General features: G+C 42.8%; 1 protein-coding gene and 1 long non-coding RNA gene across 2 annotated transcripts in view; one reads left to right on the top strand and one right to left on the bottom strand.

Annotated features, from left to right (window-relative positions):
• The first annotated feature begins 10,126 nt into the window (after positions 1-10,126).
• VSIG1 (V-set and immunoglobulin domain containing 1) overlaps positions 10,127-16,536 on the top strand; it is a 29,800-nt gene continuing 23,390 nt past the window's right edge. The window contains exons 1-2 of the mRNA XM_067549712.1: positions 10,127-10,175; positions 14,471-14,631. Coding sequence (XP_067405813.1) covers positions 10,127-10,175; positions 14,471-14,631 — 210 coding nt within the window. The remainder of the gene's footprint in view (positions 10,176-14,470; positions 14,632-16,536) is intronic.
• On the bottom strand, positions 13,065-15,443 carry LOC137153915 (uncharacterized). Its single transcript, XR_010919947.1, has 3 exons — positions 15,362-15,443; positions 14,406-14,500; positions 13,065-13,567 (listed from the first exon to the last, which is right to left on the bottom strand). It is a non-coding gene; the product is annotated as an uncharacterized lncRNA (long non-coding RNA).

Raw genomic sequence — 16,536 nt, forward strand, 5'->3', positions numbered from 1 at the left:
ATTAAAGCAGGTGTAAACCTGTTGATTCTGCTGCAGTTTGTACTTTATAAATAGGTTTACCTTTGGCCTGGGTAGTCTTAAAAAAAAAATCACAATTAAACTATTAATCACAATTAAACCTATTAAAATAATCAAGAGGCAGCTAAATGAAATTGTTACATGTGTTCTTAAACCAAAGACATTTTTCATTTTACATGTACAATAGATGTTGTACTTCAGCTTACATATCCTTCAAACCAAATTCAAGAAGCTGTATCCATTTAGCTGTGACAATAACGGTTAAATCATGCAATGCACAATTGCATAAGACATGTTTAGAAATGAACTTTCTCACTGATAAAGCTAATAGACAATCTAATCCCCAAATCCTTTGAAATATGAATCTTTTGTTTTGTTTTGCTTCAGAAGTTAATCCCAACTGCAAAACGAGTCTAGCAACCCGAGTTAATTGCACATCATGAAAAGATTATGCGTCAATGAAAAAGGAAAATGAAAGCATGATCCCAGCACAGAATCAGTTTATTGTGACTTGACCGATTTGATTTTGTCAGCGAGACCATGGAACAAGTAAACTGATGCTTTTACATTGGTCCTTTCTGATAAAGCAGAGAACTGTCTTGTGAATCATTACTGTGTGAAATGGGCCAACGCTCCTAAAAGTCTAGCACACAGGAAGTGCTGAATTGCTTGCTTACTGGTCCAGGGAAACTAAGCAAGAGAGTAAAAATCATCTTTTAAATCAAAAAATTGCCCAGCCAAAATTTTCTTCAAATGCACAATAACTAAAATCCCACTGCCCAATCTTATCGTTTCAGAGGGAGTTTTATGTCCATGACAAACGCAGCTTTGGCCTCTACTTCATTCCTGAAATATCCCAATTGTGAAAGGACTTTTAAAAAAAAACAAGGTGATGTCACCAGCAGCTAGTTCCCAGTTCTGAAGTATTTGTCCCAGGAAAGGAAGTGGAGGGAGAAGAGAGAAAACATTACAGTCAACCTTGAACATTTAGGGCCTGATTCTGAAGTCATGGTGCATGCAAAACTCCCACTGACTTCAATGGGAGTTACACACCCATCAGAGTTATGGTTTAGCAAATTTACTAAGGACCACATAGTGTCCTCAATCTGCATATACAGCTGTGAATGCAAATAAGCACATAGATATGGCATTACTCCCACTAGAAGAGATCTCATGTCTAGGGCTCAGATGGTGAGCACTGAATGAAAGGAATTCCCCTTGCTTCTCAGCAGACTTCATGCCAGTGATTAAAAGTCTGATCCTGCAAAGTGCTGATGACCTCCTGCTGCCCACACGCATCTGCCTTTGATGGCAGAGGGAATGGAGGGTGCTTGTCAGGAAGCATTCTTCACTTCATAAGATCAGGGCTTTGTTAAACTAACTTCTTTGTTTCAATAGTTCAACAAATACTTCCTTGTGCGTTCCAAACTGTGTTGTAGCCTGTCAAGTTTTATGCAAGTAGCAACAGATATCAGCAAAGTGGGGGGCCTCTTTTAGATTGCATTTAAGATCCAGGGAAAGCAAATGATCTTTTAGTTGTTAAGAAGGGATGTAATGACAAGGTTATTCTGAGAAAGGATTCAAGCTCCATGCATGGTTTCAAGATGCTTGGTAGGAGAAGATGAAGCTCTAACCTGTTCAAACTTGCAAGCAGCAGAGCTGCATTTCTATGTGGCTGCATTCCAAGCAGATTTCACTTATTTATAACATTTTGATACTATTTTGATTAATAACAATGATAAACCCCCACCCAGCCCTTTGAGCTCTCCCAACAATTACAACTCACACGCATTAAAATACAAGAGATGATAACAACAGACTGCTCATCAATAATCAAAGGACCCTCACTTATAACTTGCACATCCTAGTAACTCTCTTCCCCAAACCTCAAGAGAAAAATTAACTTTGCAGTGTGTCCAGAAGGTTAACAGACCTGATGGATCCAAGAGGGAGGCAAATTCCAAAGTTAAGGGACTTTCACTGAGAACAATTATAATCCTCTCTCCCGTATTTAAGCCAAAGCAGCTCCAGCTCAAGTACCTCCACTGATCACAACCACGGAAGTATGGAATAGGGTGAGATACGGGCCTGTAAACCATTTAGGACTAAGCTCCACCTGGGAGCTCATAGATGGCTAGTGCAGATTGCAAAGGCCTAGAGTTATGCACTGTCTCTGCAAAACCCCATATAATAAGCAGGTTGCCACATTCTGGCTCAGCTTCAGTTTCTGAATGGTCATAACATATAGCCCCATTGCAGCAGCCCTGACTCAAGGTGACAAAGGCAAGAATAACGTTAGCAAGGCTACTAAAGAAATAGGGGCACGCATCTTGCCAGGCACAGATGGGGAAATGTCTTCTTGCCCACAACTGCTACCAGAACATCTAGTAGCAGCCTTGGACCTAAGACACCTAAACTACAAACTTTGTTCCTACATGGCAGCTGAAGGGAGGGAAAATGCTTTCCCTAACCCCTGGTGAACCTTGTTCACTCCGGCTTTATGTGGGCGTGTGGGCATCAATTTACCCATTGGGTGGGATTTACACATGAGCTCTTTTGGTCCAATTGATGGGATAGTGCTTTAATACACTTTGCGCTGTATCAACAGGATGTCAGTTTCAGTGTCCTGGAACCAGATCCTAGTAAAAAAAAAAAAATCTCACAATTAGTATCACTACGACAATCCAGCGCTCTTCTGTACATGAACGCAAAAATCACTCCAGATCCCCCAGACCTGCCCAGTCATTAGCTACATAAGTTGTTCCCCTTCTTTTATATTGACTTGTGAACAGATATAGTCTGGATGGATGCTGAAGTTCTTTGGTTTAAGTATTTTCCCCACCCCTCCCATCTCCATCAGATTTTATTTTCTTTGCAGCGATGAAAATAGTGCTACCAGATTGGCACTGTGAGTCATGTGCTCCTTAAAACTCTGATAATGTTAAGATCATTTTGACATCTGCTCAAGTTGCTCCTGTGGGAGTGTAGCGTTGCAGTGATGTCATATTTATCAGCTGCAGCTTTTCCCGGGGTCACAGAATTCTCTTGGATTTTGCAGTTATCATTCAGGGGAAGGGAAATTTTCTTTCCTAGCTTTCCCCCCAAGCTGATATTTATGTTCACCCCCATCAGCCTTTCAGCCTGCTGGAGGTCTGCTTGGTTTTTTACTTTGCGTTCCATTTCTAGGTTGCATATGCTTTTCAGTTACAGCTCTGTGCCGCTCTGTTTCTTTTGCTGCCATTTGAAGATGAGAGGTCATTCATCAGTGCAGGAGGCCTTGGGTGTTTCTGTTCTTTTTCTTTGATGAAAAGGTTGGTTTCTGGCTTGGTTATCTGCTTCTTCACAGTTTGATCAGCAAACAAGCTGAAAGTTTGCAATCTGCCCCTTTTTCCTGGTTTGGAGGAGGAGGACATAGTCCTTGACTTTGAAGGAGGAGGGTACATTATATCTCAGCGTGAGCCAATTTTTCCCTGGCTTTACTTGGTAGTAAGCGCATATGTGGATTTATAGGAGTAGAAATAATTTGCACTTCAATTGCCTTTTTTATCCAAAAGAGCTCAGAGTGTTTTACAACCTTTAATTAGGTAAGCCTCACATCCTCTTTGTGAAGTGGATAAAAGATACATACACATCTCACACCCCTGAACTGCAGCCACCTCTCAGGTGAGGATTGTTTAACAGCACACAGTAACAGTCTATTAGAGGAAGTGACGAAAAATGTTATATCCAATAGAAAGTGCAGGGACAATTTAAAGACCAACATTTTATTACCACAAGCTGGAATTTGGTCAGAACACTAAAGTCAATACTAATATTACTATGAAATCTTGAAATCATTTCAGACAGATTTCAAATGTCTCAGGAAAAAGATGTCTCCTTCAGCATTGCAGTGCCTCTACTATCATTTTTGGGTCATTGGTTCAGCACTGACTCATCTATTGAATCACCCACACCATCTTCGGTGCACCTTGGTGGACCGCTCTCCAAGAAATGAACTGTGTCACCCATGTGAGATCTGGCTGGAATGCAGCACAAGGCGACAGAGCTCCAAGCAGCTCATGATATTGTGAGGGTTATCTCTGGGGATAGCACTGATAATTGGGAAAAAAAAGATGGACGAGAAGCCTGGCTAAACATATTAATAAATACACAGCATCCACTCCCAGGACACCAACCAACTGGCAGTGGCAGCCCTTATGTGATTTTCAGCAGCAGACTTTGGAAGGCAATATTGCAAGAAATGGCTTCGGTGTTTGTATTCGGACACTGCTATGCCACCCCCAGAAACCCACTTCTGAGACACTGGCTTAGGGCGTTACAGAAATGACATGAAAGAACCCAGCACGTCTGGAGGGAGCAAAGCTACAAGCATGACAACCTGGCTGAATTCTTCTCTGGGAGGGCCTCATTTTATGTTGTGGACTAAACCAAATGGAAAGGTAAAGCTAGCATGTCCTATTAGAGATGCATCTGGTAAGTCATGTTGGGTCCATAGTGTGGAGTAAATCTCTTCCTGACCAGTGCAGGATAAGTATACCCCATAACACACTCTCCCCCTTAAGAGGGGCTCCAGTGGGTGGCCCTTTCCCCCGTCTTCCCCTGCCAAGCAGGAGAAAAATTCTGCATTGGCGTGTGCCCGGCCGGGTTGATGCAGTGCACCAAAATTGTACGGTTGGAGGGAGAGATACAAGCGCATGATTCTGGGGTTGGTATCTTTCATGCTGTTCAGCCACCTGAGTGGTGCATGCTCAGTGACTAGTTGGAAGGAACTCCCGAGTGGGTTATAGTATAGGGCGTCGACAGCCCACTTTATGACCAATGTCTCCTTCTCGATGGTCAAATGATGTTTCCCTGGGGAACAATTTGTGTCTCAGATATAAGATGGAGTGTTCTTTCCCATTGACCTCCTAGGACAGGCCCCACTTCCAAGGCATCAGTTTGAAGTATGAAGTCCTTTGTGAAGTCCGGGTGTATGAGGACTGGCTACTGGGTCAGCCATTTCTTTAGGGCCTGAATGGCCACTTCACATCCATCAGACCACTGCACCCACCAGGACTGGGAGTTCTTAGTCAGGTCTGAGAGGGGGCTGTGAGTGTCGCAGAGCTGAGCATGAGCTGGCAGTAGTACGCATCCTGTACCAGGAATTGTCTCACCTGTTTTTTTGTTGTCAGCATATCTGACAGGGCTCATACCTTACTGATCAGAGGTCACAATTTGCCCCTTCCCACTATATACCTGAGGTAAAATCATCTCCCCCTGTCCAAGGTGGCATTTTGTGGGGTTGGCCGTGAGGCTGCTGTCCCTAAGTGCCCAGAGTACAGTAGAGAGATGTTGAAGGTGGTCTTCCCAACTGGCACTTTAAACCATGTTGTCATCTATATAGGCTGCCGCATACTGCTCGTGGGGCTGAAGTACTCTTTTCATCAACCAATGGAAGGTGGTGGCCACCCCATGCAGTGTGAACGGCATTGTCATGAACTGGAACAGGCTGTGTGGTGTAGGAAAGGCTGTTTTCGTCTGTGAGTTGGGCATCAGAGGGATTTACCAATAGCATTCTGTTAGATCCAGGGTCGACAGGAATTGGCCCCAATTAGTCGCTCTAGGAGTTCTTCGACCTGCGGCATTGAGTATGCATTGAAACAGGAGATGGTGTTGACTTTTCTGAATTTGACGCAAAATCAGATGGCCCTGTCCGACTTTGGGACCAAGACAATTGGGCTCTGCAATTCCTTTACCCCTGCCATCTCCAGCATCATCTTCAACTCCTGGCGGATGGCATCCCACATCTTTCTGGGAAGAGGCTGGTGGTCATCCCACACCTTCTGCCCAGGGGTAGTGGCGATATTGTTACTAATGATAATTGTCTGCCCTGGGCATGTTGATAAGACATCCAAGAAGCTCTGCACAAGTCATTGCAGCTATTCCTGTTGTGTGAGTCTGAGGCTCCCTCCCATTACGACAGGCTTTGGTTCTAAGGGTTCCCCCACTAAAGATCCTAACTCAGGTTCTGGGGGGTAAGGTGTGATGAGTAGGGCCTCTCTGGCCTTCAGGCTTTCAGTAAGTTCACATGATATGTGAGGACTTCCTTTCATCATCCCGACAACGTTACCTCATAGTCCACTGGGCCTACATGGCATGCCACCTCAGAGGGGCCCTGCTATTTGTTTAGGAGTTTGGACTCTGTAGAGGGCAACAACAGTAGAACCTCATCCCCCAGCTCAAAGCTGTGTACATTGCCCCCTTTGTTATATTGCCACTCCGAGGCCTGCTGAGTTTGTAACAGGTTCTCCTGACCAAAAGTCCCCAGGTTTTGGAGTTGCTCACATAGTTCTAACACATAGTGGAAAGTCTCCTACATATGCATTTCTTGATCCTCTCAATCCTCTCTAAGAAGGTCAAGGATGCCCTGAGGTTGCCTCCCATAGAGAAGCTCGAAGGGGGAGAACCCAATCAAAGCTTGGGGGACCTCCCCTATGGCAAATAGTAGGGCTGGCAGCAATGTGTCAATATTGAGGGTCGTCTTCTATGAACTTCAGCAGCATTACCTTCAAAGTCCCATTGAATCGCTTGACAAGTCCATCAGTTTGGGGATGATATACGAAAGTCCTGAAGGCTTGAATGTTCAGGAGCCGGCACAATTTGGCCATCAACCAGGATGACACATTGGTGCCTGGGTCTGTTAAGATTTCCCTGGGTATCCCAACCCTGGCAAAAATCTTCATAAGTGCCATGGCGATATTGGGTGTCGTAACTGCATGAAAAGGGATGGCTTCAGGATACCGTGTCACATAGTCAACAATTAATAGAATGAAGCGGTTCCCTGTCTTGCTCTGCTCTGACAGCCCCATGAAATCCATGTCAATGCACCTTGATGTAAAGAACAAACTAGGCAACAGCATATAAGAATTTTTTTAGACATCAAATGATGCTGTACAGCAGCAAGCAATCTGTAACGTGCATTTGAAAGTCAACCTAATGATGGATCTAGGAGCTTAGTGAAATTTTATTTTTGCACTTGCATGAAACTTAATTAAATTCTTCTTTTCATCCACTGCAACCAGATAACGATGCTGAGTTTGGGAACTCTGTGAAGCTGGTTCTACTCTGTTTATGGTGTCTTTGAGGAATAATTTATCTAGCATATTTCAGAAACACAAAGGGCTTAGAGCGCTGCAGAGCTCAGGCCAGTCAAACATGGAGTTACTCAGGAAGTTTTATTAATTAGTCAGAGCCATGGTTTCATACAGAAATAAACAGCCTTTAAGTATCCTGTAAATGCTTGTCTGGGTACTGGCTGGACATCCTGCTACCTCCCTGTGAGTGTGTGGGTGTGGGTTTTGGTTTTTAACATAGAATGCTTGTGTTTGTAGAGTGTATAAGTGGGAATTATTTAGGAGTGGACCTGCCTGAGTATGATTCAGTGTACATAGGTTTGAGTCAGAGTTTGTTAACATGCAGCTCCTGGTACTGGCCCTCTCCATTTTTCATCTTATCTTTAGATAAGGGTTACCACTCCACCTGTTGCAAACTGACTAAACCTCATTGTTGAAAGTCTCTACACTTATCTGAAGGAAAGCTGAGCCATTGAGGAAGCTAGAGCCTCCATTTCATGGAAGAATTATTTGAATATTTAAAAAAATAGAAGAAGGTTGCTTCCTACATTGTGACATTTTTCTAATGTGATTGACACAGATGTCATTACAGTCTACTGTGTGAGAAGTACAATAGACCATGACAGGTTCTATCTGTCATCGTCACAAGAGAATCAACCAAAGAGGCTGCTGGATTAGGAGACTGATAATAGGATTTATACCCTGTCACTTCTAATTTGCCTGTGTGAAACCAGCCCGGCAGTAGCCAAAAGACCTTGGCTGTTTGGTTGCCTGTGCGAAAAAGGATTGATGGTTGCAGTTCAGTTCTTAGTAGACCTTCTCACACCACAAAGTCCCCACCACAGTTGGCACCCATTTACCACTTTCTTGGCAGTCTCAGCTATGTGTCCCTCATTCGTGGGGAAGTTGTGCTGCGGGCTGTGCTATTGCTGTTCCGTGGATAAACAAAGATCATCCTCCTCCAGGGGATATAAAACTATCACCTTTCATAAGCACTAAATTCACACAAAAAAGTCAATGTACCATGAATGGAGAAAAAAAATATTTAGTGAGGTTCCCTGCATGAATGACAGACAAAAGAGAGGAATTTGAGCTATTAAATGACAGAGACTTAGAGGGGGATACAGGTCCCTTAGGCCATGCATGTACATGCTGACCTGCAGATAGGGACAGCAATTTTTTTTGGCATGTTCTTGAAAATTACTGCCTGCTGCAGAGATCAGTAATTTATGAGCTCCTAGTCAGATTCCCTGCTGGGAGAATCATGGCAAGGCTACCTGCAAAGGAATAAAGTAACATAATGCCACAGGCTATAATTGTGTGGTCCACAGGTCATGTAAATTACAGAGATCCCTCGTCAGGATGCCTGCTGCCTCTGAACAGATACCAGTAACAATAGCATAGGCTCACGCCTTAGCATGTATTCTGCCTAAAATGTGCACCGGCAGATCTGTGAAAGTCAACGGGAGCTTCCCATGTGCATCTTTGGGCAGAATTTGGCCCTAAATGTTTTACTTGGAAACGGGTCAATATCTTAAACCTGAACTGCCTTTCTCCTATGCATCAATGCCCTCAATGTTGCATAGATAGAAACGACTCTAATCATCGTGACTTGCGGTTCTGAATCAATATCAAAGTGGATGGACTAAAGAATGGAGAGCCAGGTCCTGCCAGAGGTGGAGCACCCATCACTGACTCACAGGAGATGGTCAGCCCAGCAGGATCAGGCCCCTGATTTACTGTAAATCATTAGCATTAATATAACACTCAGTGCTCTTATAGCACTTCACAGCCACAGAACTTATCCTTGTAAAACACTGAGTAAGCATTGTTATCCCCCTTATTACATGAGAGGAAACTGAGTCCCAGAGAAGTTAAATGACTTGCCCCAAGTCATCAGCAGAGCCAGGAACAGAACCCATGTCGTCAAGTCCTAAACTTGACTACGCTGCGTTCCCACTAAGCTATGTAGGTGGTGGATCTAGACTGAATATTCAGCCAGACTGTCTTAGGGACAGAGATCGATCAGGGTGGCACTTGATCTGCAAGGAGGTTATGTCCCTTTGGGATTTGCCTTGAGGATGATGGTCATATTAACTCTTTGTAACAAAACAAAATAGTCATAGTGCAATTTTTTAAATCAAGTTTATTAGCACCCTGCAAGTTCATGGATCAAAATTGATTATATTCCATTCTTTAAAAAAAATTGGCTCCTTTAATTTTATTTTTGGCTGTTGTCTTTTGTAGAGGCTCCCTGTAAAAGTTGCAAAGCAGAATTACTCAGGAAAGCATAGTGTAGCATTTCTGTATAACACTCTCCACCACTACGGGTTTCCATTTTACATACTTACTCAAAGCACAGTATCCATTTTTCAGAACAAATGATAGAATTTTTTTCCCAACGAGGAATAAGGGCCAGAATCTGCCACCCTTATTCACCAGGGCAGAGCCAACGCTAGGCATAATCAGACTAAGCAATGGCTTGGGCCCCTGAGCAGCTGAAGGGGCCCCCTAGTCACTTTTTATTATAAGAACGTGTCTGTTTTAGTATTGGGGGGCCCTCAAAATATTCCTGCTTAGAATCCCCAGTGGGCGAAGCACCAGCTCAGGACCAAATTCTGCAACCTTTACTCATGTTGAGTAGTACTTTACTCCACAAAGAGTCCCGCTGGAGTCACTGGGTGTACTTGTGGCGCCAACTACTGCCTTAGCATGAGTAAGGGTGGGAGAACCTAGGTGATTTGCAGAATTCTAGAGTTTATTATTAACAAGTGTCTCAGGCATACACGCCCCATGAAATGGTTTCAACTGAACAGTCACAAAAACTACTCTGAGAAAGGTCTACATATGACAAAGGAGGAAAACGAAAAAGCCTGTTGACTTGTTGATACGCTGCTGATAAGGAAAACAAAAAACCCACTTAAAAAAAAATCAGTTGAGTTTTAGTCCATGTAAGCAGCAGCATCTGGGTTGTTTTCTCTCCAGACTTTGAGAAGATGTTTCCAACAGCGCTGAAGATATTGGCAATTATAGTGTCTCTTTCAGGTAAGGAAAAACAAAGGACAGGACTGAAATAAAATAGCAGGTGAACTTTGCCAGCAAAGTAGGAGTACATCAGAGATTTACTTCTGGCTGGAATGAAAACAGTGGCTTTGATGCCAAAGAAAATATCTTGTGGAATCATAGCAGACAGAATAATGATTGATTTAGTATTTTGTCTTAAAATACTATTTTAGCATTGCCTACTGTAAATTAATGCTTTGTTGCTGTAAATTGAATAGGAGGCAAAAGTAAGCTTTAGCATTTTCCAGACATCTCAAAATTAGATTTGTTCATGCTCTCGTCTTGTCGTTTACGGGCTATATCCTTGGGAAATAATGACTTGGACCCATGTTTAACTTTAAGCATGTGAATAATCCTGTGGACTTTGCTGGTTTCACTCATATGCTTAAAGTTAAATATGGATGTAAATCTTTGTGAAATCTGGGATTTATATTGTATATTAAGGCTTATACATTATTAATGCTTAAAGGAACTTTAATTACGCTGAGCGTTACTGTTAAGACATGTAGAAATAGACATTAAAAGCGCGATCCTGTGAGGTTCTAAGCACCCTCAACTCCTGCTGACAAAAATGGAAGTTTATAGTGCTCAGCACATCACAGATGAGTCTCTGCACTTTGCAAGATAAGGCCTTAAAGATATCGTTATTTCTTCTGGAGATCACATGAACAATTTAAGCAGTTACTCCAGACTTTTGTTTATCATAGCACACATCCAATTTTCTTTTAAGCATAGCTAGTTACCTTCGAAGTGTAAAACAACTCAGTGTTAGTAGAGGTGTTTCGTGAAACTATTTGGTTTAAAATTTAAAACTACAGATTTATGTTTCAAATGGTGCAGATGTTCAGTATGGAAAGTCAGATTGTGTACATCAGCAGTGCAGACCTCTGCATTTAGTTTTGTTAGAGACAAGGTGGGTGAGTTAATATCTTTTATTGGACCAACTTCTGTTGGTGAGAGAAAGCTTTCAAGCTCCAGGGTTCTTCTTGAGGTCTGGAAAAGGTAATCAGAGTGGTACAGCTGAATACAAGCTGAAACAGATTATTAAGCATAATGACTCTTATTGCAAAAACCCATTCTAAATGAAATGGGCAATTAACGCTTCTGCAGTCATAGGAAAAAGGAGAGTTGGTGGGTTACAGACAGTTGTGATGAGACATAAAACCTGAGGCTCTATTGAGTCCATGATATTTTGGTGCCTAGCAGCGTTTGGCTTCCTGCTTGATTTAGTTTGTTACAGTGGCGTACCATGGGTCTCCGGCAGCCAGGGGCCAAGCCTGCATTTACGCCTCCCCTGCCTCATGTGTTCTCCTTCCTCTCCCTACACAGGGCAGGAGGGGTCCCAGCACCATCCCCCAGCTGCCCTGGGGAGGGGTGGTCTGTACCTGCACAATGCACACAAATTGCAGGCTTGGCTCCACCACCCCCGCTCCCCACACTTACCAGCCACACGGCGCCCGCCTCTCCCACTCCAGCCCCGCAGCCCAGCGCCAGCTCGGATGGGGGCGGCCTCACTCCTCTAGCTTGGGGGCGGGGGTCACTGGGCTAGCCCTTCACAATGCACAGGGGATGCTGGAGGAGCCGGCGCCCCCCCATCCCCTGTGTGTTATGAAGGGCCAACTCAGCACCCCCTGCAAGGTGGCGCCCAGGGGCCTAGTCCCCCGTCCATCCCCCTCAGTATGCCACTGGTTTGTTACCATTAAAAACTATATATTAACATTATCCGTAGCAAGGAAAGCTCTCATAGGTATGCCATAGAGCATATAAACGGATTAAATACTCTTAATGATAGTTTATGTGTTCGATTTTGGAAGCCTCTCTGACATGAGTAGTTCTTATGTTCATTTCATTGACTACCTGCTGTATGAGCAAGGGGTGTGGGATTGATCCGGCACCTATTGAAGTTAATGGCAAAGCTGCCATTGACTTCAGTGTTGCTGAATCAGGGTCTTTGGTCCAGCCCTACAAGCACAGTCGTGAGCACTACCTTGGTACCGGCACTGGCTATGAGCAGTCTCACTGGAAGAGAAAGACTGGCAGGATGGGGCACTATGTGGTTAACAGAGCTGGTCGAAATATTTCCAGCCAAATGTATTTCCATTGAAATATGCTGCTTCATCGCAGCCAAAACATTGTGCCAAGATGTATCGATTTTGACGCAGTTTTTGACAGGAAGGTTTCTGAGGTCCAGAGCTCTCTGGTCCCTTCTGACCACCAAGAGAGAGAGAACACATAGGAAGACATGGTCCCTGCCCTGAAGAGCTTAGAACCCATTTATAAAATATTTTCACTTATTGCAGTAGCTGATGAAGAAAGAATATTTATAGAATTAAAATTTATCAAAAATCTATGGTATTTCTTTTCACACTATGAATCCTGTCATACCATTGATTATTTGAGCAGAATACTCTATTGATGTTAGTCAGGCAGCAGCCCTAAGAAAAATGCACAAATATTCCTTCAAAATAAGAATGATAGTCCTGGTATCTCGATCATTTGTATATGCAATCAGCTCATCTGGAGCATTATTTTTTTCAATACGAAGTTTTCACACCACTATTTCTCACATAGGAAACTAAAGGAGCCTTACGTTTTTCTTTAATGCGGAGCATTTTCCGAATGAACAGATACATCATTAGAATTCTAAATCTGCAGCTTGAAAATTGGATTCAACAGTATAACAAAAACCCACTCCGCTGAAGTCCAGACTGCTTTACTTAATTATTTCTTTTTGACTGACAGATTTAGTTTGCTGTCTTGTATAACTTTTTTGGACCCAATTGCACATTCCTTCCAACTCTGATTAACTTCAGTGTGATTGCTAGGTACACAAGAAACATATAATCATACCTAGGCTTTGAAGGATTATATTTTTATTGGTAAATGTCAGTAAATGTTGATTTCACCATTCATGTCAAACCAACGAAAAATATTTCCATTGATAATAATTGAAATTTACAGATAGGCAAAAGAAGAAAAATGCTGCTTGAGAACTTATTTTGAATCTCAACATCTAGTCATAAAATAATTATTGTCTGACCTCCCCATATTTTCCCCACAACTGTGAACTTGATAAAAATAGAAAATAATGTTTAAAAACAAACATCGGTTGAAATTATTATAATTTTTTTTTAAATGAAATTTTGCCAAGCCTATCATACCTATTGTGAACCAGTAATGTATAGGTTATTCAGGCAAGAATTATTGACAGAATTACAGGAAAGAATGCAAGGAATTATGTTCAGATAGCTAGTTACTTTTAATTGCAATAGACACTTTTAATTGCCTACTATATATTAAATATTTATTTTTTATCTCCATTCCATTTGTTTTATATGGTATGTAGTTGATCAGTTTTCCAGAATTCCTTTATCCTAGAAGGGAAAAACAATTCCAAAAATGATAACTTGCTCATAGAAATAAATCTTAGTCTCACTACAACCACAATATCTCAGATCACACTATCCACTAGAAAAATAGTGATTAATATAATACTTAAGGCTTTTTACATTTTTAAAGCGCTCTATACCTAATTAGCTCTTGCCACCTGCTGCCCCCAGATTTCATTTGGGAACAGTGCAAATGCATAGCTGTGCACTAGAACCTTAAGAAACACATTGAGAAGCTAAACTATTAGCAGGGGAGAACTGAGAAAGGATGCTTGGATTCTAGGAGTCTAGGCCCCAGTTTGGAGGAACCCAGGTGCAGCAGCAAGTCAGAATTGGGACTACTCTAGCTGACCCTGGGGGAAAGATGTAAGAAAGGACCATATTGCCTGGGATTGATAGTGCTGCATGGTACTACTTGGGTGAAGAAGAGCAAAGAGTCATGATGGTGACTGGGGGGAAGAAGTGCAAGGAAATAAGGGAGAGCTGGAAAAACACTGAATGATCTGGCTAGGAAATAAGAGAGCACGTTCCATGCAGCAGTGCTAAGTGCATGAAGCTGGGAAAGATGAGTCTCTCGAGGCGGAACAAAGAATATTTCTAGGAAACATAGATTTATTTTTCTTTTAAAAGAAGGTATGACATTTTAGTGATCTGGGTCCTATTTAATCTTCATCCATCCCCAGCTCTTAGATCTAGAGCACCCACCTCACCACTAGGGAAAAAGTTATTGAACAGAGTGAAGAGGGCGATCACATTTTTCCTGCAGGTTTCTTTTCGTAGAAGAGCAGGGGGGCAGAGGGGGAACCAGTCCAAAGGAACTCACGGTCATGTTTCTTAGTGTGCAGCAGCCCCTGACTGATCTCCTTTCACCATGCTTATTCCCTGCAGGCCACATCAGCGGCGTGACTGTGACAGTTCCTGAGAACACGGTGAATGTCACTGTTGGTGGAAATGCCACTCTTCTCTGCACATACACAACAACTGGATCTCTGAATTCACTTTTCATTCAGTGGAGTTTTTACAGTGCCAAAGAGAAACAACCTCAAACAGTAAGGAAATTTAAAAACAAACAAACTATATGCAGATGTATGTATTGTCTCTCTAAGGTCCTTATACGGCCCCCATTGCAATAATATCTGAGAACCTTTAATGGATTTATCCTCATAACACCCTTGTGAAGAAGGGTAGTGCTAACAGCCCCATTTTACAGATGGCAACTGAGGCACAGAGACTGACTTGACAAAGGTCACCCAGGATATCTGTGGTGGAGCAGGAAACGGCCCAGGTCCTGAGTCTCAGGTTAACATCCTAACCACTGGGCCATCCTTCTTTTTCTGTCTGGCTGCTGTTGCTTTCAATGCCACAGGTTGTTATTCTGCTGTCTTAGGATATTTATAGGATCTAGACATTTAAAAAAAACTAGTGGGTCATATAATAGGAGGCATTTGTAGGCCTCATTTTTAAGGGTATCATGAAAGCTCTTTTCCCCAGCACTTGTTTCCTCCATGTCACTATAAAGTTTCCTCATGGTATTGTTCAGTTTAATCCCACAGACAGAGTATTGCCAACATCAGCACAGAGTGAGAGGATACTAGTAGGGGTTTGTTCCCTTCAAAAGGACAGAAAACATTTTATCAGCCACTAAATAACAATTTGTTGGCATGAAAGCAACGCTAAGTACCTCCCAGAACCATGAAGGCACCACAAGAGCATCAATAGAGAGAGACATGGTGTTTAAGGCCAGCAGGGACCACCAGACCATCTATACATCAGACCTACCAGGGTTAAAAGCAGTTCACGCCTACTCCTCGTCAGCAGGCACGTGAAACCTGACAGACAATGGAATCAATGCTGTTCATTGGTTCTCCGTTCTCTGTGCGCCATGGGGCTCCCTCCATCCCAGCTTGAAATGTTTTGTGGTGAAGACCCAGATCCATCCACAATCCCGTTGCAGCTGTGGGAAGGGTGTACCGCAGCCTGTGATAGCAGCATAGAGACCATTCCCAGATCATGGCACACACACTCTTGAACAAAGAGATCACTCTGGACCATGCCCTGTTAACTGTCCTCTGCGGCTAAAGCAGATGACCTTGCAGAGTGGCTTGTCTACAATGTTTCACAGTGGCTAGTGATGGGTGTAAATAGACAACTTTCTATTCATGCTTCTGCTGCTTGCCAGACCTTCTCAAGACATCAGTTACTACATCTTCTTTGTAGTAAAACCAAATCCATTTACCACGCCCTCCTACCCCCTCAGTGTAAAATATAGGGCTGTGGCAGTAGCTGTTTTGCGGCTGCCATGAGACTTCTTAACGCGATCTGTGTGTACCACAGTGAGTCTAAGATCAGTATTTTCTGCTTCATGGTTACATGCAGGCCCCATCCTGTGAGTTTCAGAGTGTCCTCAGTTCCCTCTAACTTCCCTTTGCTCAGCACCGGGCAGGACTGAACCAATCAGCAGCAGCCTTTTCTTTATATGAGGAAATGGTGACTAATTGTGTCAATTCATTCTTCCTGGGCCCAGCTCTGGTGCCTACTCATGGCCACTAGCTACCCAGCCCCTTTCTCTCCATGGCATAATTTCACTTTTTCACTAACATTTTCATGCCAGAAATTCAGAGTTCTTGCTTTGGTGTTACAAATGAGAGTTGATTTTAACAGATTTAATACAGACAGGTAATGTTGTTGTGGTTATTAGTTTCACTGTTGTATACTGTAAATGATATGCAGGAGGTACACAAGCAGGGGTAGATTCTCACATTGTACTTGGATTATAAACTCTTTGAGGCAGGGACTGTCTGTATTTTGTAGGTTGCACAGGATCTAGCACACCATTGCATTAAACAAGAATTATAATATACAGGCTTGAAAGAAATAGCAGTTGAATATAAAAGTAAGAGAACTAGCTGCCATGCTAAAGCCATTAATAATAATTTGATAGCAAATATATCAAT

This window comes from Emydura macquarii, unplaced genomic scaffold (assembly GCF_026122565.2).
Source record: "Emydura macquarii macquarii isolate MOO-44397 ecotype Brisbane River unplaced genomic scaffold, CSIRO-AGI_Emac_v2 contig_1253, whole genome shotgun sequence".
NCBI classification, from domain to species: Eukaryota; Metazoa; Chordata; order Testudines; family Chelidae; genus Emydura; species Emydura macquarii.